At 48.0% G+C, this 27,102-nt stretch overlaps 1 protein-coding gene across 2 annotated transcripts in view; it reads right to left on the reverse strand.

The window, feature by feature from the left end:
- Nucleotides 1-17,304, reverse strand: part of AP3B2 (adaptor related protein complex 3 subunit beta 2) — a 36,914-nt gene extending 19,610 nt beyond the window's left edge. For both annotated transcript variants that reach the window (XM_070775180.1, XM_070775179.1), the window contains exons 1-5: nucleotides 16,996-17,304; nucleotides 7,654-7,729; nucleotides 7,439-7,513; nucleotides 7,060-7,155; nucleotides 124-284 (exon numbers count right to left, since the gene is read on the reverse strand). In XM_070775180.1, the coding sequence (XP_070631281.1) occupies nucleotides 124-284; nucleotides 7,060-7,155; nucleotides 7,439-7,513; nucleotides 7,654-7,729; nucleotides 16,996-17,108 (521 nt within the window). In that variant the 5' untranslated portion in view covers nucleotides 17,109-17,304. The remainder of the gene's footprint in view (nucleotides 1-123; nucleotides 285-7,059; nucleotides 7,156-7,438; nucleotides 7,514-7,653; nucleotides 7,730-16,995) is intronic.
- Nucleotides 17,305-27,102: the final 9,798 nt, after the last annotated feature.

Raw genomic sequence — 27,102 nt, forward strand, 5'->3', positions numbered from 1 at the left:
GTCCTCCTTCTCTATCTGTTCCCCAAACTGTCTTAAACCACCTAAAGACTTAAAAACAACAAACAACAAAATCAGCCTTCAAAACTGGGAGAGGCCAGGGATGGGCAGTGGCTTGGGGCATACCTGTAGAGCTTAGGGATGGCATGGGCAGCTGTTTTCCGCACATAGGGAGACATATCTGAGGCAGCTTCCTTGATGGCCAGCATCATGATGGGCACGATGATGGGCACACGAATGCTAGACAGGACGCGGAGGGCACTGGCTCGAATCAGCTGGTTGGGGTCCTAGGGCAAAGGTGGCAGAGGTAGAGCCATGGGAGGGCAGCGGGCGCCCTGATGGGAGGGGAACTCACTGTCCCTGGTTGCCACCCACTCTTGTTTCCTTGTCTGTCTTGAGCCTAGATGATGAGGTGCTGGTGCCGGGTGCCTGGGGAGCTCTGCCTGAGGGCACTGACTCAGCCCTGCGACAGAAATCTGATATCAGGAGGGATGTGGCATTGGGCTGCTTCACTTTCAGGGAGAGCGACAGACTTTCAGAATGCCTAAAATTCTTGAAGCACCTTGTTTCTTAGGAGTGTGTGCAGACTAGGAGGGTATCTTTGTGTTTATGGTGGAGGAGACTGCCAGCAAATGCAATCTGCTCTCCCTTCCCAAGAGTTCATCCTTTCAGGGACTTCCCTGGTGGTCTAGAGGCGAAGACTCTGCTCTCAATGCAGGGGGCCCAGGTTTGATCCCTGGTTGGAGAATTAGATCCTGCATGCTGCAACTAAGACCCAGCACAGACAACTAAATATTCTTTTTAAAGTTCACCCTTTCAGTCTTCTCCCCCAGCAAACTCTCAAAAGCTGCTCTTCTTCCCCTTCCTCCACGTGTTTAAAAGAGAATAGGTGTGTAAGCCCCTCCTCTTTGTGCCTACTGCATCCTATAGACACCTGAAAGGAGTACGTCAGGCTGTGTATTGTCACCCTGCTCATTTAACTGGTATACAGAGTACATCATGCAAAATGCCGGGCTGGATGAAGCACAGGCTGGAATCAAGAGGTGCCAGGAGAAATATCAATAACCTCAGAGACACAGATGCCACTGCCCTTATGGCAGAAAGCAAAGAGGAACTAAAGAGCCTCTTGATGAAGGTGAAAGCGGAGAGTAAAAAAACTGGCTTAAAACTCAACATTCAAAAAACTAAGATCATGGCATCTAGTCCCATTACTTCATGGCAAATAGATTGGGAAACAATGGAAACAGTGAGAGACTTTATTTTCTTGGGCTCCAAAATCATTGCAGATGGTGACTGCAGCCATGAAATTAAAAGACGGTTGCTCCTTGGAAGAAAAGCTATGACAAAAGCTATGTCAAACTTAGACATAAATTTGACAAACTTATGACAAAGCTATGACAAACCTAGACGGCATATTAAAAAGCAGAGACGTTACTTCACTGACAAAGGTCCATATAGTCAAAGCTATGGTTTTTCCAGTTGCCATGTATGGATGTGAGAGTTGGACCATAAAGAAGGCTGAGTGCCAAAGAATAGGTGCTTTTGAACTGTGGTGGTGTAGAAGACTCTTGAGAGTCCCTTGCACTGCAAGGAGATCAAACCAGTCAATCCTAAAGGAAATCAATCCTGAATATTCACTGGAAGGGCTGATGCTGAAGCTGAAGCTCCAATACTTTGGCCACCTGATGAGAAGAGCCAACTCACAGGAAAAGACCCTGATGCTGGGAAAGATTGAAAGCAGAAAGAGAAGGGGACAACAGAGGACAAGATGGTTGGATGGCATCACTGACTCAATGGACATAAGTTTGAGCAAGCTCTGGGAGATGGTGAAGGACAGGGAAGCCTGGCAAGCTACAGTGTATGGGATAGCAAAGAGTCGGACACAACTGAGCAACTGAACAATAAGACACCTGAGAAGAGCCTTAGACACAGTGTACTGTAGTCGTGAGATTATGAGAGCAGCAGCAGATGTAAATTACTGTTCATCTTGAAGGTCAGTGGGCAAAGGAAGAGGGCCTGGAACACTAAAGAGTAGGTGCTACCGTGAGTTTCTAAAATAGGCAAAGAGGAGAGCCACAGAATTACAGGTGAAAATGATGGTCCTCCTTGCTAAAATTCCAGAACTGGTTTTTGAAAAGGTAGTTTCAAAGCACTTCATTTATTTTTAAAATATCTTATGAAGTCATGATTTTACTTTATTGTTTATTTGGTTGCACTGGATCTTAGTTGCTGCGTGTGGGATCTCCCTCAATTGGGACGGAACTCGGACCCCCTGCATTGAGAATCCGGAGTCTTAAACACTGGACCCCCAGGGAAGTTCTTCAAAGCACTTATTTTAAAAGCAGGAGTCTGTATTTTCTTAGAGTCAAGTCATATCACATCCACTGCTGAAACCTATTTTCTTTTTTTTTTAACATTTGGAAATGATTATGGATTCAACAGGAAGTTACCCACCCCCCCCAGATAAACCCCTTTCCTTTTTAGTAGGGTAATTAGGCTGGCATATATTAATACTATATATCTTGATATCAGCAAAGCACCATGGGGGTCTCTCATAGCATTTCCTAGACTGCCATTTTTGATGTAGGCCTTTTGTTTCATTTAGTACGTAAGCATTTTAAGACCAGAATTCATGTCTATTTTATCTCTAGATAACCACAGCCTTTTGCACATAGAAGGTGTTAAGAAATTTTTTTTGCTGTTGAGATCCTTCTAACAAGATGGGAAAATACCAGCTGACTGCAGTTAGGTGGATCCACAGTTTGGTAAAATGCAATACTTGGGGAAGATTTACTAGCAGATCAGTGTCAACCTGGAAACATGATACATGGGATTTAGTCTGTTGCCCTGGTTGGAATAGCTTATTAACATCTTAGAGGAAGACATAAAACCAGGAGGACAAAACCAAGATTCAGATCCACCCTGGCTTAGATCTTGTGCTAAACCTAAGTAATGAAATCCTCACAGAGGATTCAAGGAACCAACTGCATAAAGACAGGATATAGGGACACTTGGATTAACTGCTTGCGAACTGGAGGTTTGTCAGAATTGAGTCAACAACATTAGCCGGCCGCAAAGCAAACAGAGTCTCAGTCTGGGCTGACAGAAAAGATTGGTACTATTGTGCAGAAGAGCCCCCTAAACAGTAATAATAACAAAAAGAAAGTGAATTTTAGAGGAACACATATATGATGCTGTTTATAAAACAGTATTATACATTATTTCAATTCAATTCAATTCAATAAGTCGCTTCAGTCTTGTCCGACTCTGTGCGACCCCATAGACGGCAGTCTACCAGGCTCCCCCGTCCCTGGGATTCTCCAGGCAAGAACACTGGAGTGGGTTGCCATTTCCTTCTCCAATGCATGAAAGTGGAAAGTGAAAGTGAAGTCGCTCAGTCGTGTCTGACTCATAGCGACCCCATGGACTTCAGCCCACCAGGCTCCTCTGTCCCTGGGATTTTCCAGGCAAGAGTACTGGAGTGGGGTGCCATTGCCTTCTCCAATGCATGAAAGTGAAAAGTGAAAGTGAAGTTGCTCAGTCATGTCCAACTCTGTGCGACCCCATAGACAGCAGCCCACCAGGCTCCTCCGTCCATGGGATTTTCCAGGCAAGAGTACTAGGAACACATAAATAAGTAGTAAGAGAATAAATGCACACATACGAATACTATTCTTTATGCCTTTGGTGGATCTGATATAAATTTTAAAAAATTAAGGTAATAGACATTTCAACACAATATAATGGTTTTTAAAAAGTTATAATCACTTCACATCTGTCAGAATGGCTGTCATTAGAAAGACAACAAATAACAAGTGTTGGTGAGGATGTGGCAAAAAGGGAACCCTGTACACTCTTGGTGGGAATGTAAATTAGCACAGCCACTGTGGAGAACAGTGTGGAGGTTTCTCAGAAAGCTAAAACAGAACTTCCATATGATCCAGCAATATCACTCTTGGGTATATATTCTGGGTATGTTTTCATTAAACGAATGAGTATGACAGAACAGAAACTCATAGAGAACAAACTAATTGTTATGAGTGGGGGTGGTGGTGGTGAGGAGAAGCAAGATGGGGTAGGGAATTAAAAGGTACAAAGTATTAATACTATGTATAAAATAAAAAGCTAAAAGAATATATTGTACAGCACAGGGAGTATGGCTAATATTTTGAAATACATTTAAATGGAGTATTAGCCACAAAAATGTTGAATCAATGTATTATACACCTGAAACTAATTTAACATTGTGAATTGTCTATACTTCAATAAAGACAAAAATGAAAAGCAGTGGTAGTTGTCTTAAGATGGAACTGCCTTATGAAGGAGTAGGTCTGTACCACTGGAGATGACCTGTCAGAGATGTTCTAGAGCAAAGGTTGGCATACTACCGTCCACAAACCAAATGTGTCTTCTGCCTTTTTTAATAAATAAAAATGTATTCAGGGATTTCCCTGGTAGTCCAGTGGCTAAGACTCTGAACTCCCAATGCAGCGGGGCTGGGTTCAATCCCTGGTCAGGGAACGAGATCCCATATGCTGCCACTAAGACTTGATACAGTCAAATATTTTCTAAAATATGAATTCAAACCCAGTCATGCACACTCATTCATCACTGCTTTCACACTGTTAAAATACAAGGGCAAAGTTGAGTCGTTGACGGTTGAGACTAGACGGTCTGCACAGCCTAAACTACTATCACCTGGCTGGATGCAGAAGTTTGCTGACTATTATTCTAGAGAAATCACTGCACTGAGTTGAACTAAATGAGCTCTGGTTTTCTAAATAGGGTAGAATGTGGCAACTTCAGGTCAATGTAAAAATTTGTGCAAAATTTTCAGAATGGCTCTTATAAAACGATTTTAATCCTGATTAAACCAATCTGAAAGCGAGAGAGATCGTATGGTTTTCACTTGATAAAAACAACCTAGCACAAGGACTTCCCTGGTGGTCCAGTGGTCAAGACTCCTTGTCTCCACTGCAGGGGGCCAGGGTTCTATCCTTGATGGGGGAACTAAGATCCCCCACACCCTGCAGTGCAGCCAAAAAATTTAAAACAAACGAACAACAAAAACGCCTGACACAGTGTGAGGCATAGAGATACCCAAGTATTTGCTGAATGAAAGAATGGTAGATGCAAGTGCCCAGGCTTTCTGCCCCACCTCAGAGGAGCAGACTTTGCCATCACCTCCTGCTGGCCAGAGCAGAATGAACCAGGGGTGAACCTCCAGTTTGGGCAATCAACTCTCAGTCTGCTCAGCTAACCTACAGAATCAGCTGAACAGGAAAAGAAGCCAGATCTTTCAATGTCCCTCTCACAGGAATTATAACTAAGTGTCTGGAAAGACTAGAGGAGTTAATGGCTGTTATCAGAGCTGGAGAGTCTGATTGGACAAAGACTAGAAAGACAGTGATGCTGACTTCTTTACCCTAGAGATATCTTATCCAAACCACAAAAGCAGCCAGTGGAGATTATCATGCATGCATTTAACATACAAAAGATGAGAATATTCAGTTTAAATATGTGTGTGTGTGTTTGTGAGGGGTCAGCCTCCACTGCATATGAAAGGACTTGAATCTTCCCACTGTCCCTTCCCTTAACAGATTCAGTTTCTACCTGCCTCAAAGGGCATTTTATTTCCACAAAAGTGATCCAGGTCTTTAAAATATATATATATATATATATATATATATATATATATATATATATATATGCATATATATATATATATTTTTTTTTTTTTTTTTTAATTTTGAGGCCACGCCATAGGCCATGCAGGATCTTGGTTTTCAGTACAGGGATCAAACCCATGTCCCCTGCATTGGGAAGGCAGAGTCTTAATCACTGGACCAGCAGGGAAGTCCCGGTTTTGGTCTTTAAAGGTGGATATTTTACATACACTGGGGCATCTAAGACAAGCCAATTATTTCTTCTTGTGCTAAACAGAATAATCAACTTGTTCCTACTTTCAAGGAATCATTGGCTATACTAACCTTATTGAAAATGGAATGGTCTTGTCTTTATGTTCTCTCTGCAGACTGTCAAACCCAGTCTCCATGTCTGAGGCCACTCTCCAGCTTGGTGAGCTTTGTCGTTTTCCTCTCCATGGAGCTCATTTGTTCCCAATAAACCCTTTTGTCCTTCTCACCCAGTTTCAGGTGAAAAGGTTCCAAAGCCATTGTTCCTAGCAGATACTCAAACCAGGTGAGCCAGCCAGTGCCAAGGCTCTGACACCCAGAGGTGAGGAATCCAGGTCAGCAGGCTCCCCACACGTTACTCTGTCTTAAGAAGGCTGACTTCTGCCTGGCTGTGGGCCTCAATCCCTTTACATCAGTAGGGTGAAGGCCAGTGTCAGGGGCTCAAGTGATTCATAGTTGAGGCAACCATTAGCACAGGCACCTCTGACTCTCCTGACTTTAGGCAGGTAGGAAAGGGCCTCCAGAGCCTGACCCCCCCCAACCCCTGCACTCAGACCTCTCCCTGGGCCCACTCCTCTGACAAATGGAATTTATTTCCTGCCCTATTGGTAAACATAGGATGTCACAGTCATCAGCAATTGCAGCCACCATAGACAGTGAGCTGGTGATCCCTGAGGGAACTCAGCAAGAAAGAACACCTGCCATCTAGCAGCCATCAGACTGCAGCCACTTCCCATGGTGAGCCCTGGAGAAACTCAGGATATGAAAATACAGGATACTGGCCCCAGATAGCTGGGGTGCATATCAAAGGAATGATTTCAGTGAGCCCAGACTCTTGCATCTTCCCATGCACAGAAAATCACCAAACTCCTTAACCTGGGTTATCTGGTTTTCTTTCATTAACAACTGTTTTTTGATGTTAGACCACCTGCCCTTTGTTGCACAACTTCTATATAACCTGACTTCTCCCCTTGCCTCCTTGGAGCAGTTCTGTCAGTTACTTAGATGCTGCCTCCTAGGCTTGAAGTCCTAAAAACACCCACCTAATGAAACCTAACTCTCAACTTTGAGGTTGTGAATAAGTCCACACCTCCAATAGAGCCCCATCAAGACCCAGACCCCAGGGAGGCAAATGGAGACCTCTGACCTTCAGGCCACGCTGGAAGGTGGAGATAGACAGCAGGGCTAGGTCTTGCTGCTCCTCAGCGTAGCGCACCAGGTACACGTAGACGAGCTTCTTCACCTGGGGAAGAGGGGGTTTCTCAGCAGGGACTGGTGCCCCTGCCCTGAGAGATGTCCTCACCCCGGGTGGCTGTGCTCCACAGAGAAAGCATCCAGGGTACCCTGGCCCCATCATGCTGATCCACATCTGGTTCAGGGACATCTGGGAGGTGTCTTTTCCTGGACCAGGGACATTCTGAGCAGATTGGACCTCCAGGGACTGGGATGTCCCCTTTCTCATCCCCAATTAGCTCCAGTTTACTCCTGGAGGTGGACAAGGGAGACCCCTCCCTGGGAGCACTCACCTCTATGTTCTTACAGGCCACATTCTTCACCACGGCGGGGAACAGGTCTGAGGCGTTCTTTCCCCGGGCAATCATCTAGGTGGTGGGGTCAGGGTAGGGGGAGAACGAGAAGGGAGGATGCCAGCACTCATTGGGGGCTAGGTCCACAAGCAGCCAAGGACGGCTCTTGGATCCTCAAGCTCCTCCCCCAAGGGATCCCCTTTGACCCCCCTTACCGCCACAATTCTCTTCATGGCCTCCAGCTTGAGGGAATCCTTGTTGGTGTCCAGCATCGCCTTCAGGTCATCGTGCCTGGTGGGGACACAAAAGGTCAGCTGAGGGCACAACGGTGGGGACGGGGCTATCAATCAGTAGGATTCAGACAGAAAGAAGCGACCTGGGCAGGGAAGGCAGGACTCAACCACAAGAGAAGGTGGTAAAATACAGATCAGGGGACTTGGGGTGGGGAGAAGCATGTGGGTCAGTCAGTGTTATGGGGCTGAGCTGTGATCCCCTCAAAAAAGAATGTACCCAGAATGTAATCTTATTTGGAAACAGAATTGTTTCATCTGTAATTACGATGAGGTAATACTGGAGGCCCATTCTGAAGGAGATCAGCCCTGGGATTTCTTTGGAAGGAATGATGCTAACGCTGAAACTCCAGTACTTTGGCCACCTCATGCGAAGAGTTGACTCATTGGAAAAGACTCTGATGCTGGGAGGGATTGGGGGCAGGAGGAGAAGGGGATGACAGAGGATGAGATGGCTGGATGGCATCACTGACTCGATGGACGTGAGTCTGAGTGAACTCCGGGAGTTGGTGATGGACAGGGAGGCCTGGCGTGCTGTGATTCATGGGGTTGTAAAGAGTCAGACACGACTGAGCGACTGAACTGAACTGAATACTGGAGGAGGATGGGTCTCTAACTCAATGCATCTGGTGCGCTTTAAGAAGAAGGCCCTATGAAGACAGAGATGCAGGGAGAATACTGTGAATACAGAGAACTGGAGTGACTCATCTGCAAGCCAAGGAACATCTGCAATATTGCTTCTCTCTTAAGGTTTGGTTTTCGGCTGAGGCGCAAGTAAAATCTTAGCTCCCCAATCAGGGATCAAATCCATACTCCCTGCGTTGGCAGGCTGTCTTAACTACTGGACTGCCAGGGAAGTCCCGGGTAAATGACGATGTAAATAAATAACCCCTTGCACTTGGTGGAAGGGAATAATGTTAGTCTCCAAGCCAGTATCTAAATGTCATGCAATGGCCATTGAAATTTCAAGGGAGACCTTTGGTCAGACTTCCTGAAGTGACTGCAAAATTCACCCAGAAACAAAAATCAATAGGTAAGAACTCCAGAGAATTTGGGGGCAAAGGGGGATGGAAATGAGAAAAACGGAACAATGACAGACAATTCACCTAACCAGAATTCAAAACACAAAACAAATGACCATGATAAAAGCTGTGTGGTGCCAGATTAAAAATTTCACAAATGGATCTAAGTTGATACATTAGGAACAATTAACACCAATTGGAGAAAGAAACTTTTGCCTCCCCTTAAACAAATGCTGTTGGGACAACTGCTATTTAGCAAAGAATTTAACTTGTACATGTATTTCACACCAAAATAAATCCCACATTTGTTTAATAGTTAAATTATGTTGGGTTTCCCTGGTGGTCCAGTGGTTAAGAATCCACTTTGCAGTGCAAAGGACATGGGTTTGATCCCTGGTCTAGGAAGATCCCACACGCCTCAGAGCAGCTAAGCTCATGTGCCAGAACTACTGAGCCCGCACTCTAGAGCCCGTGAGCTGCACCTATGGAAGCCTGTGAGTCCAGAGCCTGTGCTCCACAAGTGAAGCCACAGTAAGAAGCCTGCACACGACAGTGAAAAATAGCCCCCCACTCGCCGCACCCAGAGAAAGCCTGCGTGCTGCAACAAAGACCCCACCACAGACGAAAGTAGATGAATCATTTTAAAAAATTATTTTAATGTATGGAAGAGGGAGAAATTTTAATTTTCAAGGTCATAAAATTATCAGTAATAAGATGCTAGGTTTTTTTTTTCAACTCTTGTGTATAAATTTAAGAAAAAAAAACAAGGCAAAACTGTATTTGTTCACTAGGGCTGCTGTAACAGTACCACAGAGAGACTGGGTGGCTTAACCACCTCAACGTATTTTCTTGCAATTCAGGAGGCTAGAAGGCTGAGATCAAGGTGTCAGCAGGGCTGGTTTCATCTGAGGTCTGTCTTCTTGACTTGCAGATGACTGTCTTCCCTTATCTTTACATGGTCTTCCCTTTGTGTTTCCTCTTCTCATAACAAGTGAATTGTATTGGATTAGGACCCACCCAAATGACCTCCTTTTCACTTAATCACCTCTTAAAAGACTGTCTCCAAACACAGTCACATTCTGAGGTACTGGGGGTTAGGGCTTCAACATATGAGAACACAATTCAGCCCACAATAGCAACAGAAAGGAAAATATTTGGGATATGGTGAATACAAGTTTAATATTAAAAATAAAGCACTGATATAAGCTTAGGGTCTATATTTAGGATTCACTGTCAGGGCTGCCCACCTGCCATCCCCTTGCCCCTCCAGGTAGACACAGCCCTGAACTGCTGCTCCCCAGTCGGTGAGTGGAGCGTGGTCTGGCATTCCTTGGCCATGTGCCCTTGAGCAGTGAACAACCTGCCTAAGCATACTCAGAGGCCCAGCAGCTGATGGCCAAAGAAGCAAGCAGAGAAACATGTAATCAGCTCATGGAAAAATGTGTCTCTACACAGCTAACAGAGCTACGGGACCACAGATGCTCTCATACTGTCCAGGCAGTTCCAAAATGTGATGAGCAGCTGTGAATGGAGACCTGTATATGCTCTGACCCCCCAGATGATACTCAGATAAACCACAGCTTTGACCCAGGCAGGAGAACCCTGCCAGCAGAGTTATTACCAACGGCAGGAATTAAAAAGCAGTGTGTGCAAAGTCAGTCATGGAAGTGAAACACCGAGAAGCAACAGAAAATCAGAAAATAAACGCAGCCATTTTAGGAGAGGGAAGAGCATGCTAGCAGTCATAAAGAGGCAAGTGTGACTAGGGCTGATGCTGAGACATGAGTAAGTGATAAATGCTGAGAGCAAGGGAAGAACCTGACGTAACAGACACCAAGTCACAAGGCTGCGTTTTGCAGAAATGTGCGCATGCTTAACAGATAAAATCAGAAAAGACAGGAGGAGTGCTAAGAAACTGATGTTCCCAGGATTTTACAAGTGTCTCTCGTGAAGACATTTCTGATGGGAAGCAAAGTAGAAAGATGATGATTTCCAGAACACAGAGGACCTGCTAGCTGTTGGATGAGGGTTGGAGATGTCCAGCCCCACACATATTGATCTAGAACGTCTCCATTCAGGAATACCACTCAGCCATAAAAAAAAAGAACGAAATAATGCCATTTGCAGTAACATGGGTGAACCCAGAGGTTATCACACTAAGTGAAGTAAGTCAGAGAAATACCATGTGATACCATTTATATGTGGAACTTAAACTATGACACAAATGAACTTATCTATGAAACAGAAACAGACTCACAGACACAGAGAGAACAGATTTACGGTTACCAGTGGGGAAAGCGGGTGGAGGAGGGGTAAATTAGGAGTTTGGGATTAGCAGATACAGACTACTACATATAAACAGATAAACAACAAGGCCCTACTGTATAGCACAGGGAACTAGATTCAATATCCTATAATCAACCATAATGGAATGGAAAATGAAAAAAAATAATAAAATATATGTATGTGTGTTTGTGTGTGTATATATCTCTAAATCATTTTGCTATACAGCAGAAACTAATACAACATTGTAAATCAATTATACTTCAGTTAAAAAAAAAAAACAGAACGAGCATCTCCCATTCAGGAAGATGTCCCCCCAAACCAGGGGACATTTTCTACTGCCTATGGCCAAGTGAGGGTCAGAAGACAACCACCTTGTCCCTCTCCCAAATACAAACCAGGTGGTCAAGTCCTAGGCATGTTGAACTCAGGACAGATGGGTGTAGACAGAGGTTCAGACCATTTGGCCGGGCCTGGGCAGCATGGAGGGTGTGGGGAGAATGACAGAGCTGGGCACCACCTTCCCCAATACACAAACGCACCTCACGCACCCCAGGATCCTCTGTACACACCTCCACACAGTCAGCTCACCCCCGCAGATCCCCATCACTCCAACGCCCCATCAAACAAACACTGGTACCACCAATATATGCTCACATCTCTCCCCACAGACACACCTACACCCCAGAGACATACTCATACCCCCAAAGACACACTTACATCCCTCAGATATATACAGTTCTTACATAAACCCACACACACTCAACAAACCCCCTGCAGACACACCCATAATCCCCAAGAAACATACGAAGACACATATACCACACATACACTTCCCACAGAAACGCTCAGCACATAAACCCACACGCCTGTGGACTCACATGCCTCACCTGCAAACGCCTACAGACACCCACAGACATACACCCACCACAAGCCCTCTCTACCTCCCCACACCCTCATCTAGACATGCACACCCACACATGGCCCTCCACAGACACACACACCACCCACATCACGCACACATACAGCTTTTTGACAAAACTGTGTCACTCCAATCCCATTCGCCAAATGGCCTGTGGACTCCTATGTGTGATTCCTGATGATAAATTTAGGCTTCTAAGATCAAATATATCCAGCCTCACAGATCCTCTGACCTCCTTAGGGGTCAGACAGGCACCAGTTGGAGCTGACTGTGGGGTCCTTTAACTTCAGGAATTCTCTGCAGCAGGTTTCCTCACACCCAGGCATCCTCACCGCCCCTACAGATGCCACAAGCCCATATCAAGTGCCCACACCCAGGGTGGTGCTGGGCACCCACACAGATCCTGCCCTCCCAGCCTAGTACCCACCTTCCAGGCTCCTGGGAGGGTCCAGGACCCTAGGAGAGGGGAATCAAGGGAAGAGAGGGGCTGTGGGGACAGAGCACAGGCAAGACTGTCAGCTGCCCACTAGCAGACGGCAGCCCCCACCTGAGGTCTGACCACCCTGGGTCCCTCACTTTCGCTCCCACCAGCCGACGTTCCCAAGATGGAGAGGAAGGGAGAGATACATAGCAACACTCCAAGGCCATGAAACATTCATCTCCTGGAGTCAGATCCCTTTACAAGGCTCTCACTGTGACCCGAGCCCTGGCCTGACCTAAGGGACTCTGTGGGTGACTGGGGCCAGCAGGTGGGGTGGGAGGAAGGTAAAACCTGGCATTTGAGGCTGGATACACTCACTTCATGTGATAAACACCCCCCCTCCCCTCACCATCCAAGTTCCAACCCACTAGATGGGAGCTGCTGCTGCGAAGTTGCTTCAATCGTCTCTGACTCTGTGCAACCCCAGAGACGGCAGCCCACCAGGCTCCCCCGTCCCTGGGATTCTCCAGGCAAGAACACTGGAGTGGGTTGCCATTTCCTTCTCCAATGCATGAAAGTGAAAAATGAAAGTGAAGTCACTCAATCGTGTCCGACTCAGCGACCCCATGGACTGCAGCCTACCAGGCTCCTCCATCCATGGGATTTTCCAGGCAAGAGTACTGGAGTGGGGTGCCATTGCCTTCTCCACTAGATGGGAGATGCTGGTCAAACTATCCTGTTCTTATCCTGTCTCCAAACCTCATCAGGAACCCTCACCTAGCCAGGACCTGGGGAGAGGAAAAGGTCAGATGTTTTATTCCATCCTCAAATATTTTACTGTCCTCCTCTCCTCAGAGCTACCAGGGAGTTAGGAGTTAGGCTCATTTCCCCCCACTTAAACTCTCAGTCCCCATAACATCCCCCACGCCCGCCCCCCTCCTGGACACTAAATGCCAGTCCAGTCCTCCTGCTAAAGAGGTGGGACTTAAATGGTTCCTGCTGGAAGAGATAGCTTCCCATCCCTGGCCTTCCTATCTGCCTGGGGGAGAGTCTCTGAGGGCTCCTCTGTACCGTAATGGCTGGCTCTGGCTCTGGCCCTGGCCAGGCTCTGGGCAAGGTCCTCCCAGGGATTCTTCTGGGGTCGTGTCTTCTTCTGGGGCTTGCAGCCACCGAAGCTCCTCTGGCTGCAGGGCCTGGTACCAGGGTGGGGGCCCACCTTCGGGGGCCAGCACAGGGCTGGCAGCCTCCTGATCGGCCTCTCTGGCCCCTGGCCTCACTGGTGCCCCTGGGAGCTGCAGGAATCGCTGCATCAGGGCACCAGATCCTGCTTCGAAATGAGACTGAGCTGACCGGGGAGCTGGGGGTGCCTGTCCCAGTCACCAGAGGGCCCGCCCGAAACTCAGAAACTGGACACTGGCAGGAGGGAGGCTCTGGTTTCCTCTTTGCTGCTCAGAGACAAGGACTCACGTGGTGGAGGAGGGCAGGGACTAGGGACAGAGCCAAGTCCCGGTCTGCAGGCAGGGGACTGGCAGGCAGGAGAGCAGATCCAGACACAGGTGAGGCATCTCTCACTTCCCCCTCAGGCCACAACTGAACCTCTGCCCCCTCAAAACTCCTCCTCCTCAACAATCGTGTTCACCCCCTTCCCACTCTGACCCCCACCGTCTTGATCCTCACCTGTCTTTCCATGGCCAAGTCCTTGATGTTTTCCTTCCTATCGGCATTCTCTTATCTCTACTTCCTCCATGCCTAGCTGAGGCCCCTCACGTGCACGCCTTCAACTGCTCTTCAATTACATCCGTGGCCCTCTTGTCCCCAAGACTACTACCCCGCCAGGAGTGGTTGGCTTTGTTTGCTGTGTTTGGTGCTCCTCAGATTCCCACCATCCTTGCCCTAGCAGCTTCACTACTTGTCTCTCAAAGAAAATAAAGGCTTTAGATCAAAATCCCCACAGCTCTCAAACATCTCCATCTACTCTTTCCCTTCCTCTTCCCTCTGGGCAGAGTTGGTCCTCCTTGAGGCCAGGCCAGTTCTCCCACCCGGCTCTGGAAGCCTCCCCTCCCATCAGTCAGGGATCAATGCCTCCTTCAATTCCTTCCAGCCTCTCCCACACTACTGGCTCCTTCCCAAAGGCAGTTAAACTTGCTCTGGGCTCTCCCAGACTAATAATAGACAAATAAAAATAACAACAAAAATAAACAGACATTCTTGAACTGACGTTCTCCTCTGGCAACTCTTTCCCTTTCCCCTTTATAAAAAATATATATTTGTTCATTCATTTGGCTGATCTTAGTTGCAGTGCACAGGCTCTCTAGTTGTGGTTCATGGGCTTAGTTGCCTTGCAGTAAGTGGAATCTTAGTTCCCAGACCGGGGATCGAACCTGCATCCCCTGCATTGCAAGGCAGATTCTTAATCATTGGACCACCAAGGAAGTCCCTATAGTCATACTTCTCGAAAGCAAAATTCCCATTCACCGTGTTTTATTCATTTACCTCCTCTTCACTCTCCTATTCACTTTTAATCTGGCTTCAGATGCTGATTAGAATTTAGGGCTCAGTGGCCATGATGTCTACAACTTAAATGGGTCAGCCAAAAATATTTATAGATAGATGGTTAGATAAAGCAAATACCACAGAATGGCAACAACGACTGAATTGAATCTAGGTGGAGGGTATACATATATTCATTGTATTATTCACTCAAATTTTCTGTATGTTTAAAATTGTTCATCAAAGAATGCTGGAGAAAATGAACCTAGCCCCTCCTCTTTTGACTTTCCCAGAACTAGTCTCTCAGGGCCGGAGGTGGGGAGTGGAGCAGGAAGGGGTAGACCTGCTGTTTGTCAAACCAGTGGGCACGATTTCTTTCCTTGTTTGAATTGACCTCAGAGGGCATTGACACTGCTGACGGCTTCCTTCTTGAAACAACATTTTATTCCTCCTGCCTTTGGCTTACTTATTCTCAGTTATTCTGAAACACTTTCCCCCTGCTCTCTGGTCACTCTTATTCTATGTCTTCAGGGTTCTTACCTGTGCTTTGTCTGAATTCATTTTATAAATGCTCCTTAGGTTATCTGGCTATCTTCACTTCCTTCTGTGGCTTTGATGGATGGACACGCACGTGTGTGTGTGTGTGTGTGTGTGTGTGTACTAATAATCTCTTGGAATCCAAATCCTAACATCCAGCTACCTACTAAACTCTACCTCAGAGTTTACAATCTCACCATCTCAAAAGCCAGGCTCAACATTATTTTCCACAAATTTGCTTGTAATATCTTTATTTCCAATTACCCTGTCTGGCATCACCATCTATCTACTACAAGAATTGGTAACCTGAGATTATCCTCATCTTCTCTCAGCCCCTTCCTACTACCTTCCCCTAGGTAATCAAGTCTGTGGCTTCTACCATCTCAAGAGCCCCCCCAAGTCCTGGGCATCACCCATAGCCTAGGCCACCATCATGCCCACCCATCCAACTTCAACACCCCTTCACCTGTCTTCTGCTGAATCCGGCACACCTCAGATCTCTTCTCCACAATCCAGCCTGGGACCCTTCTAAAATACAAATCTGCTACTGCCTGCTTAGAAACCTTCAGTGGCCCTGCACCCCCCTCCCTCCACCTTGGCATCTCTTTACCTTCAGTTCTGGCCATTCCCGTGGCTTGGACAGAGATTCTGGCCACACCGTATTAGCACATACAAAACCTGTGATCTGGCTCTCCTTTACCTCCACACCTTGCCTAAAGCTCTTTGTTCTGCCTGAAACATCCTTGGCTCTCCCCTACTCCCTTCTCTCCAGGCCCAGGGACCGGCTCCTCTCACCCCTCTGAGAGCCCCACCACACTGCACTGTCACTCACAGGCTCTTCCCTGTGCCCCCCTCTAGAGGGGCTTGCGGAGGAGACTGTGTCATGTTCATGGGGGCATCCACGCTGACTAGAACGAGACTTGACACAGCAGGCCCTTAATAACGCTTGTTTCAGAATTTACGAATAAACAAATGAAGGATGGAATGAGCCAAAGGTGGAAGGGAAGGGGAGGAAGTTAAGGTAGGGTTGAATTATAGGGGCAACGTGGGGAGCAGGAGTGGGAGCTCCAGACGCTCCCCAGAGATGGGGATGAGGACAGGGGGACCAGAATAAGGGGAAATGCATTTGTAGGAGCGGCTAGGCCTGGGAGGTTCTGAGTCTCTCTATTCCAGGGCGGGCCTTCCTGGACAGGCCTCCAGGCTCAAGCTCGAAGATCTGACCCCTTCCCCGCATTCTTTTGGAGTCAATTCGCCACAAGCGAAAAAAGGCAAAGACCCTGTAATCCAAGTCCACGAATAGGAGAAACACTTGGGCCGGGAGGATTGGTCTTTCAAAAACAGAGCTGGCCGGCCCATCCCCCACCAGTCTCCACCCCCACCCTCACAGGTCCCAGGCCGGCCCCTCGCGGGGCGGGGGGCGAAGGGGGGACAGGGGTCGCGAGGGTCTGTGTCCACGGCCGGAGGGTGCCGTGCAGGATTCCGGTCCGCGCCACCTGGGCCGCCGCGGACGGGCCTGGGCGCTGTCCATGGTACCGCAGCGCGTGTTCCCAGGCCCGGCCGGGCCCAGCCCCCCTCTCGCCCGGCTCCCTCACCGCTTGTAGTCGGAGGAGAAAATGCCGCCGCTCGCCGGGTCGTGGCCATACTCGGGCTCCCCGGGGCCGGCAGAGCCGCCTTTGTCTTCGTTGTAGGCCGGGGCGGCCGACATAGGGCAGCAGGGCAGCGGGCTTCGCTAGGGAGGACGCGGCGCCGCCGGGATGCGGCAGGGACCGAGTAAGAGCGCGCAGGCCGGGCAGGCGAGATCCGCGGCGCTGCCCGGGCTCCGCAGAGGCCGCAATCTGCGGCGGCGGAGGCAGCAGCGCGCGGATTTATCAATCAGGGCAGAGCGCGTTGTAGTTCTTAAAGGCACCGGTTCCCGCGAAGCGGGGGGCGTGTCCGCGGAGGGAGCAGGAGGGGCGGTGCCGCAAAGCCTGGCCCCGCCCCAATACCTCGGAAATCCCTCCACCCACCCCAGTACGGAAGGTGCCAGCCCTTGAAAGTAATCATGCACCTCCAGGTCTAGGGGTGGGGAGGTGGGGTGGAGTTGCTGCACTGATGTTGGGACAGCCGTCTGGAGATGCAGAACGCCATTACTCATCCCTGACCACCCGGTCTCGGTGGGACGGTCTCTAGGAGCTTCACTCATCCCAGATACTACGCGGATTCTCACCCACGCTGTGGAAAGAAAGGCTGGGTCTTGGGTGAGGGGCGGGTAAAAGAAAGTTGTGCACGACAGCTTCCTAGAGATGATGGAATTTAAGGAAGGTTGGTTCAAGAGCGCCGAGGTTGCAGATGTAGAGAGATGGGGACTGAATAGAGGGAATGGTGAACCTCGAATTGGCTTTGGAAAATAGTTTAATGATCATTTCTGAAGCCCCTTGCCCACTAGGAGTGCCTGAGGTCACAGCTAGTCCACGGTCAAGTCCACATCCACGGAAACCTAGGAAAGAAGGGGAAGGGAGGAGGTTGGGTTAGGGTATGGTGTGACTGTCAGGACTTTTGGATCCTATGAGGCCTCCAGCTCCTCCCTCAAGGTCCAAGGTCCCCCCAGGGAAGGCAGCCTGGATCTAGAGAGAAAGTAGTGATTGGGATGGGGGAAGGGGGTGGGTTCCAGTTGAGTTGGGGCATCAGGTTGAGTGAGTGGGGTGAGGGTGGGGGGTTGCTCTTTTGCCTGGGCTTCCCTGGTGGCTCAGACAGTAAAGAATCTGCCCACAATGCAGAGACCTGGCTTCGATCCTTGGGTCAAGAAGATCCCCTGGAGAAGGGAATGGCAATCCACTCCAGTATTCTTGCCTGGAGACTCCCATGGACAGAGGAGCCTGGTGGGCTACAGTCCATGGGGTCACAAAGAGTCCGACAGGACTGAGAAATTAACACTTTCACTTTTTGGGAGGTGAGGCCCGGATTTGGAATGTGGAAGGGGCCATAGGACTGAGTCTTGATCTATAGGCTACCGGTGTCTCCAGAACCAGAATTGGAGGGTCTCGGTGGAAATGGAGGGGCCCAGAAAGGTAGGGCTTGACTGCTTAGGTAGGTTCCATTGGAGAATGGGAATGAGGGTTAATCAGGACCACCGCAGCACCTGGCTGAAGAATGGGAATGGGGGTTGACCAGGACCACCACAGCACCTGGCTGAAGGAGGCTGAAGTAAATAGATGTGCCTCGTATCTGTGAGAGCGGATCTTTCTGGAGTGGGCCCAAAAGAGTTTCTGAGGAGTAGAACCTTGATGAATGAGCAGGCCTAGTTTGCTTCTGGGGGCTTTGGTTATGCCAAAGTAAAGTGGATCTCCAATTTGAGTAACGTGGCCTGGGTGGGGAGAGAGGCCCTAAACTGTCCAGAAGCTCATAGTTTAGCTACAGTTGTTAATTGGTTCTAGAGGTGATGTGGGGTCCTATGTGGGGTCCTATGTGGGTAGCTGGGCCGTGCTCACCGAAGTCATGGGAGTCCGGACTACTTGTACAGGGTCCAGGTTGGGCCCTGGACCCAACAGTTGCAGAGCAAAATGCACGCAGTTGCTGCGCATGGGGTGATAGGGAGGCGGGTCAGTGTCCATGGCTTCGTGCCCTCGGCGCTCCAGTGCTACGTGGTCAATGCCATCGCGTCTATGCAGCACCCTCCAAAGCAAGCGGGAGCGCAGCATTGGGCGCTGCCCTTGTTTGGATACAATGCCTTCACAGGAGCCGAGAAACAGGTGCGGCCCATGGCCACGAGGGTTCTTGCCTGCAAGGATCACGGGTCAAGTGTGATCAGAGCTGGCTTCGGTCCTGTGACTCCAGCCCCAAGCTCCCACCCACACCCCCATCTCCCAGGATCCCGTGGCCCTGAGCCCCATGCCCTGGGTGCCCAAGTGACTTCCGTCAGAGACCTGCACCATGAGCTGGGGGTGGAAGTCTTCGTCCCTATGAGGCCTACCCACTGGTGGAGCGGGCTTGATGGGCAGCCTCTGTTCCAAGCCCAGGGCCTGTCCTCCCACCCTCAAAGTGGATGATCTCTCCGTGGCCACAATACACACCAACATGGGCCCCGCACCAGTGTCCAGTGGGGGACATCAGCCTGAATAGGAAGAGGTCTCCTGGCTCAGGTTCATTGTCCTCCAACTCCACAGCCTCGAAGTGCTGGCCCAGGAAAGCCTCAGAGAAGAAGAACGTAATGGTGCTGACTGCCCATGTCACAGCCTGGGAGGAAACATGGACCAGACCACAGGATGACTGCAGGCCGGGATGAAAGAGAAGTCAGTTCCTTCTGCTGTTCATTGTGTCAGGTGGGCCACCCAGGGCCCAGGGAGACCTGGTTTGGGGCCAAGCCCTGGCTGAATGTCTTCCCTACCCCACACCTGCCTCCCTGTGCTGAGGAACTTCAGAGGCCTGGGCATCATGGGTAAGTCCTGCCCTGAACCATCCTTCAGTTTCCAGCCATTGAGACCTCCTGAACTGTTTCATCTCATCTGAAATTCCAGCCTTGACATTCCCCCCGCCAACTCCCACCCCCTCATCAGGATCCCCTTTCCCACTCATCTATATTTCCATTCCCTGGAGGCAACACAGGGAGCATGCCTACCTGAGATGAGCTGAAGTCCTAAAGAAACGGAAACAGAAACTCGGGTGAGATCTAGACCCAAGACAGGCATCTCCTCCCAAGTCTGGGAGAGAAAGACCCCTCCACAGCCTCAGCCATCAACATCTACTAAGCAGCTGCTCATTTGATGCTTAATACAGTCCCACAGATGGGCACAGTATCTGCATTTTCAGGATTAAAAGAAAAAAAAAGACAAAACACAGGTTCACATTCATCTGTTGGACATTTAGGTGGTTTCCACGTCCTGGCTACACTATCAAGTGTAAAACAGAAAGCTAGTGGGAACCTTCTATAAAACAGGAAGATCAGCTCGGTGCTCTGTGATGACTCAGAAGGGTGGGATGGGGAGGGGGTGGGGGGCAGTGAAGCTCAAGAGGGAGGGGATATATGTATATTTGTAGCTGATTCACTTCATTGTACAGCAGAAACTAACACATTGTAAAGCAATTATATTTCAATTAAAAAAAAAAAAAACAGGTTCACACGATATATGTTGCTGGAATGCACACAGCTTAACGTAGGTCTCCTTCTTGTGCCCTTCGACCTAAACATCAGTCACCTGGTACCTTCTTTTTCTCTATATGGAAGGGAGCAGTACATTTAGAGCAGGTTTCTCCTATCTTTACTGGGAACAAAGGGCTTTGGGGACTCGGGAGGATAGCCTGCTGAAATTGAGCCTAGGCTTTGGTCTCAGAGAGAGCCTGGAAAAGGAGGTGAAAGTGGGGCCGGCCTCTCCCGTCCCTGACCCTCCCCTTCGCCCCTGGCCCCACTCCATAGTCTCCGTCTCCTCAATGTATTACAGAGCGAATCTCATTTTCCTGAACTGGGAGCTGTGAAAGACTCAGGGGACCAACTCATCGCAGTTTGTGTGGGACTTTCCAGGCTCTAAAATCGAAAACCCAGCATCCCAGGAACCCAGGAAAACTTGGGACGACTGGTGACCTGGGGGTCCTCTCTCCCAGCTCTCTTGACCTCAGGAGACCACAGGGAGGACCCAGTCATGTGAACAACTCTTTGGTCACACTCTCCTGCAATCCACCAGCAGCCTCTCTTGCTTCCTACTCCCCCCATACCCATCAGGCCAAGCAGAGATCATAGCTGTGGGCGAGAGTGGACTGTCCTGGCCCCTGCTAGGGCAGCAGGAATCCGACCTGGAGAAAAGGTAAGACAGACAAGCTGAGGACCTCTGCTCCAGTCACCTGGGATGTGAAGCTCATCTAGGGAGGGGGAAAAAAAAAACAAAAAACAGCTGTCACCCCCTGGCTCCTGAGGAGTCAGGGTCCAAACCACCGCGCCTCTCACCTCTCCCCACTCAGGTTGCGCCCTTTGCATGAGGGGCTGTCTGTGTGTTGATGCATGGCTGTGCATTTGCTGTGCCCGTGAGTCTGCTGCAGTACTGGATACAGGACTGGGAGACTGAGTCTGGGCAGTGCCCCTTCTCTGTATGGGACATCAGATAGGCCACTTCCTCCCTCTGGGCCTCAACTTCCTCATCTGTGAACTGGGGATAATAAGCCTGGAAGACTGGGCATCACAGGACTATTGTGAGGCACTGAGAGCTCTTTGTGAGCAAGACAAGGCAAGTCGGGCAGGGTTTGTTTATCTTCAGTCTTCGTCTGAGCATGCAGAGTTGGGCATCAAGGGAGGAGGGGTGGGGAGAAAGCGTCTTTCTCAGCTCAGTGGAGAAAAACAATGGGCCCTCAGAGTTGGGCTGCCTCCCTGTGACCCCTGCTCCAGAGCGCTCAGGAAGTCGCCCAGTTGGAAAGGCTCTGGAGAGCAGGGCCCTACCCCTGACTCCTCCTCTGAAAAGTTCCCAAGTGGTAACCTGGGTGAGGAGGCACTTTGGCCACCACCAGCTGGGCCCCTGGACTTGAGTCTGGGTCCAAATGAGGAGCTGCCCCTTCAGGTCGGGGATCTAGGTCCATGCATGGGGCTTCATCTGTAATGATAACGTTTATTGTCAGAAATTTTGTGATTAAGTTTCTGTGCTAAAATGCCATTTAGCCCTAACAGTAATGTCATGAAATGGGTACTGTTGTTATCTTTCTAATTTAACAGAAAGGGAAACAGGCTTGGAGAGGTTGCCAAGGTTCCAAACTAGTAAGTGGAGGAATGAGGATTCAAGCCCAGGTGGGTCTTGTTCCATTGCCCAAAACCTTAACCACTGTACAGGACTTTCTCTCTCACGCTGCTGGCACACAAGCACCCACTTCCCCAGACCCCTCCACCAGGAATTACTGACCCCCTCGGTTCTTCCTGACCTCCCCCTCGGCTTTCATTGAGCCAAGCTGCCATTTTCTTTGTAAGAAAAGGAGTAAAGAGCAAGATCCCCGGGGACAGACTGTCCTGCTCTCTGGGCACCTTGCCTGGCAATGCTGCCCACCACACTGGGGCTTCTCACTGGGGACCTGGGCTCTTTCTCCCCTCATCCTGATGGAGAATTTCAGAAGACCAGTTGTGAGAGTGGCCTTGCAACTGGGTGTGGGGCTGGTCTCCTTGGGGCCCTGGGCCCTGCCCTCCCCACAGAGATCCCTGAAGGACCTCAACTCAGTGGGGTGCTACCACTGGGCACAGGGCTTGTGGTAGCCCTTGGAAGTGTGTCTGTGGTCTGGCCTGAATTTCTAGACCCTTCTGTCCCCCTTTGGTCTAGCCCTGGACAAAGGTCCCTCTGTGGGAAGCAAGTTTCTGGGGTCACTGCTCTCAGCCAGTCATCTCCAGCCAGAGGCTCCCCACTGGGGCACAGCAGGCCCTTCCTTTAAGCCCCCAGCACACCCTGGGGCTGCCCCTTCCTTCCCTTAAAAGGCTTTGGTCATCCCCTCCCTTTTGGCCCAGTGATCCCACCGGAATCCTGGCCCCCAGCTCGAGCAGCTCACCTTGCAGCAGTCACCTCTGTTCCTTGCTAGGTGCTCTCCTTCTGTGGCCAGAGCAGGGAAGGCTAGTTGTCCGCCCCTGAGACAGATAAAAGAGCCAAGCAGGAAGCCCTGGGGCCCCGTTCTGAGCATCACCATCTGTGCCAATCTAATGGCAGCCCTCCCCACTCCTGGCAGCTCTGGGAACAAGCAGCAGCCAGAAACTGAAAGGCTGGAGCCTGGAGTGGGTAACTGGTGCCCTCACCCACCTCTCTCCCCCCCTCCTCTTCAGCCCCCACCCCACACCTGCTTCTGCTGGCACTGCCATTTGTACCTGCTCTCTGGACCTACCCTTCTTCCCTTACTGGCCTCCAGGGTATGCAAATGCCCTGAGAACAAACTCCATACAGATTTCAGTTCCTTTTAATTTGTTGATACTTGGTTTTATTGACTAACATATGGTCTATATTGGTGAATATACTACGTGCACTTGAAAATGTTCATTGTACATTTAGGGTATGGTATTCTGTAAATATTAGTTAGGTCAAGGTGACTGACAATGCTGCTCAGATAGTCTGTGTCTTTACTGACTTCTTGTGTAGATTTTCAATTAATTAATAGAGAGATAATAAAACAGAGGATGAGATGGCTGGATGGCATCACCGACTCGATGCACATGAGTTTGGGTGAACTCCGGGAGTTGGTGATGCACAGGGAGGCCTGGCGTGCTGGGATTCATGGGGTCGCAAAGAGTCGGACACGACTGAGCAACTGAACTGAACTGAATAAAACTTTCAACTATGATTGTGAGACTGCCCATTTCTCCCTTCAATTCTGTCAAATTTTGCCTAGTGGATGTTAAAATTCTATTATTAGATATTTGATTATTGTTATGTCTTTCTGATGAATTGACCCTTCATGGTTATGCATGGGGTTCTCTCGTGGCTCAAACTCTAAATAGTCTGCCTGCAATGTGGGAGACCCAGGTTCGATCCCTGAGTCAGGAAGATCCCCTAAAGGTGGAAATGGCAACCTACTCCAGTATTCTTACCTGGAGAGTCCCATGGATGGAGAAGCCTGGCAGGCTACAGTCTATGGGGTCTCAAAGAGTCAGACACGACTGAAGAACCAACACACATGATCAGTTATGCATGTCACTCCTCTCTCTGCTAATAAATTTTGCTTTGAGGTCTATTTTATCTGATGGGGCTTCCCCAGTAGCTCAGTTGGTTAAGAATCCGCCTGCAATGCAGGAGACCCCGGTTCGATTCCTGGGTGGGGAAGATCCGCTGGAGAAGTGATAGGCTACTCACTCCAGTATTCTCAGACTTCCCTGGTGGCTCAGCTGGTAAAGAATCTGCCCACAATGTGGGAGACCTGGGTTTGATCCCTGGGTTGGGAAGATCCCTTGGAGAAGGAAAAGGCTACCACTCCAGTATTCTGGCCTGGAGAATTCCGTGGACTATATAGCAGAGAGTCAGACACCACTGAACCACTTTCACTTTCTGAGAGTCAGACACCACTGAACCACTTTCACTTTCTATGATGTTATGCTCACTATTCGTAGTTGTCTTTTATCATTCACTTTTGATCTGTATCTTTTTTGAGGTGCATCTCTCCTAGACAGAACATAGTTAAATCTTGCTTTTTTATTTATTTTGGCAATCTCTGTGTTTAAAATTGAATCATTTGTTCCATAGATATTTAATGTAATAATTGATATGGTTGGATTTTGATATAGTATTTGTTTTTTTCCCTTCTGATATTTGTTCCTTTCTTCTCCCTTTCCTGACTTCTTTGGGCATATTCAACTTTTTTTAAGAATTTAATTTTATGTATTGACAGCTGTACCTCTCTATATATATTAATATTTTAGTAGTTTCTCCAGTATTACAGTGTAACTATTTAAATTTCCACAGTCAACATACTGATGATATTGTATGACTTTACACAAAATGTAGAAGCCTTGTAACCAAACAGGTCCATTTACTACAATCCTCTATTTGTTACATGCATCATATCTACACACATTATCAACTCCACAAGCTAATGTCATAACTTTTGCTTTAAACTGTCCTGTATTTTAAAGAAAGCAGGAAGAAAAGTCTTTCATATTTACCCAGATATTTACCATTTCTGATCCTCTTCATTCATTCTTGAAAGTCTAAGATTTTCCCTGATATCATTTCCCTTTAGCCTGAAGAATTTCCTTCAGCATTTCTTGTGGTGCACATCTGCTGGTGATGAATTCTCTTAGATGAATTCTTTTGTCTGAGAGTAACTGTATTTCATCTTCATTCATACTATTGGATGTAGAATTCTGTATTTAATCTTTGCTTTCAGCAGTTTGAAGATTTGCTGCCACTGTCATCTGACCTTGAGTTTTCGGTGAGAAGTCAAAGACAACTATCATTAAGTTATTAAAGATAACTCCAGCATGTCATGTTCTGTTTATCTTTGCTATTCAGATTTCATACTCGTTTTTAGGACTGTGACTGCGACTGTACCTAGAAACGGTTGTCTTTATATATCTCATTGTGGTGCCTTGAGATTTTTGAATATGTACATTTTTGTCTTTACCAAATTTAGGGATTTTTTACCATTATTTCTTGACATTTTCTGCCTTGTTTTCCCTGTCCTCTCATTTTTAACTCCAATTAATATCATCACCTTAATGCTGTTTGATATGTCATTTTTTTTTCAATCTTTATTCTCAATCTTTTGACTGAGATGTCTCTTTGTATTTCTTTAATTTCATTGACTCTTTCTTCTGACAACCTTGACTTGCTGTTAATAAACCCACTCATTTAATTGTTTTCTTATTTTCAGTTTTAGAATTTTATTTAAAATATAATTTTCCTTTCTCTAAGATTATCTATCTATTCATTATTACTATCTTTTGCTTAAATTTTTTTTAATCAACATTTCTTTTTTTTCTTTTTCTTTTACCATCTTTTTTTTTTTAATTTTATTTTTAAACTTTACAATATTGTATTGGTTTTGCCAAACATCGAAATGAATCCACCACAGGTATACATGTGTTCCCCATCCTGAACCCCCCTCCCTCCTCCCTCCCCATACCATCCCTCTGGATCGTCCCAGTGCACCAGCCCCAAGCATCCAGCATCGTGCATCGAACCTGGACTGGCGACTCGTTTCATACATAATAGTATACATGTTTCAATGCCATTCTCCCAAATCTTCCCACCCTCTCCCTCTCCCACAGAGCCCATAAGACTGTTCTATACATCAGTGTCTCTTTTGCTGTCTCGTATACAGGGTTATTGTTACCATCTTTCTAAATTCCATATATATGTGTTAGTATACTGTATTGGTGTTTTTCTTTCTGGCTTTATCTTTTGCTTAAAGTTTTTTGTAGATATTTAAAATAAATGCTTAAAGGTTTTCACGCCCCCCACATTTGGGTGGTGTGGGCATACACTGTCATTGTCTAGTTTTTCTAATGATGTTGAGTTATGTTTTCCTTTTTTTTTGCATGTCTAGGATTTTAAAAATGTGTATAATGGACACTGGAGATGATACATTGTACAGATTCTTTATTCTTTTATCTTCCCCTGAAGAATATTGATTTTTATATGAGCAAGCTGTCACATTAATAGCTTGGACTTGATTTCAAGCTTGTGGAGTTCTGGTTCAACCCTCTATTATGGTGAGTCTCAGTTTCACCATTTTTATTAGGGTGTATTCCTTAGTCCCAGCCCATAGTCTAGTAAGGAATAGCCCCTATGCGATTTCAGTGGGCAGTCCAAAGGGATTCACCAAGCCCCTTTAAGTTTGTTGAAATCAAACTACATATTCCATCTCCCTTGCAGTTGACAGCAGCTGAAATATCTCCCCTTCAGCTGTTGCTTTCCACTGGGCTCCTTGGAGTCTCACCTAGTAGGTTGCAGTAAAAAGAGTTATCCGAGGATTTGTAGGGACTTTATATGCAGATTTAGGGGATTCCCCTCTCTGTAGATACCTTCTTTCTGGTATACTCCACCCTCAATTTCCAGCTGCTCCATTCTGAAATTTATCCACTGATGTCTTAAGCCAAGAAGTTCTGTGGCTTTTTGTGTGAGGTTTAACCATCCCATGCTGGATAGATGGGGGAGGGCCCTAAAGGAAAAGCTTGAAATTTTCAGCCTCACCTCCTATTCTTCAGGGAGGGGAAGGGGACTAGCAATGGAGTTAATGATACATCATACTCACTGACCCATGATGCAGCCTCCCTAAAA

This window comes from Bos indicus, chromosome 21 (genome assembly GCF_029378745.1).
Source record: "Bos indicus isolate NIAB-ARS_2022 breed Sahiwal x Tharparkar chromosome 21, NIAB-ARS_B.indTharparkar_mat_pri_1.0, whole genome shotgun sequence".
NCBI lineage: Eukaryota > Metazoa > Chordata > Mammalia > Artiodactyla > Bovidae > Bos > Bos indicus.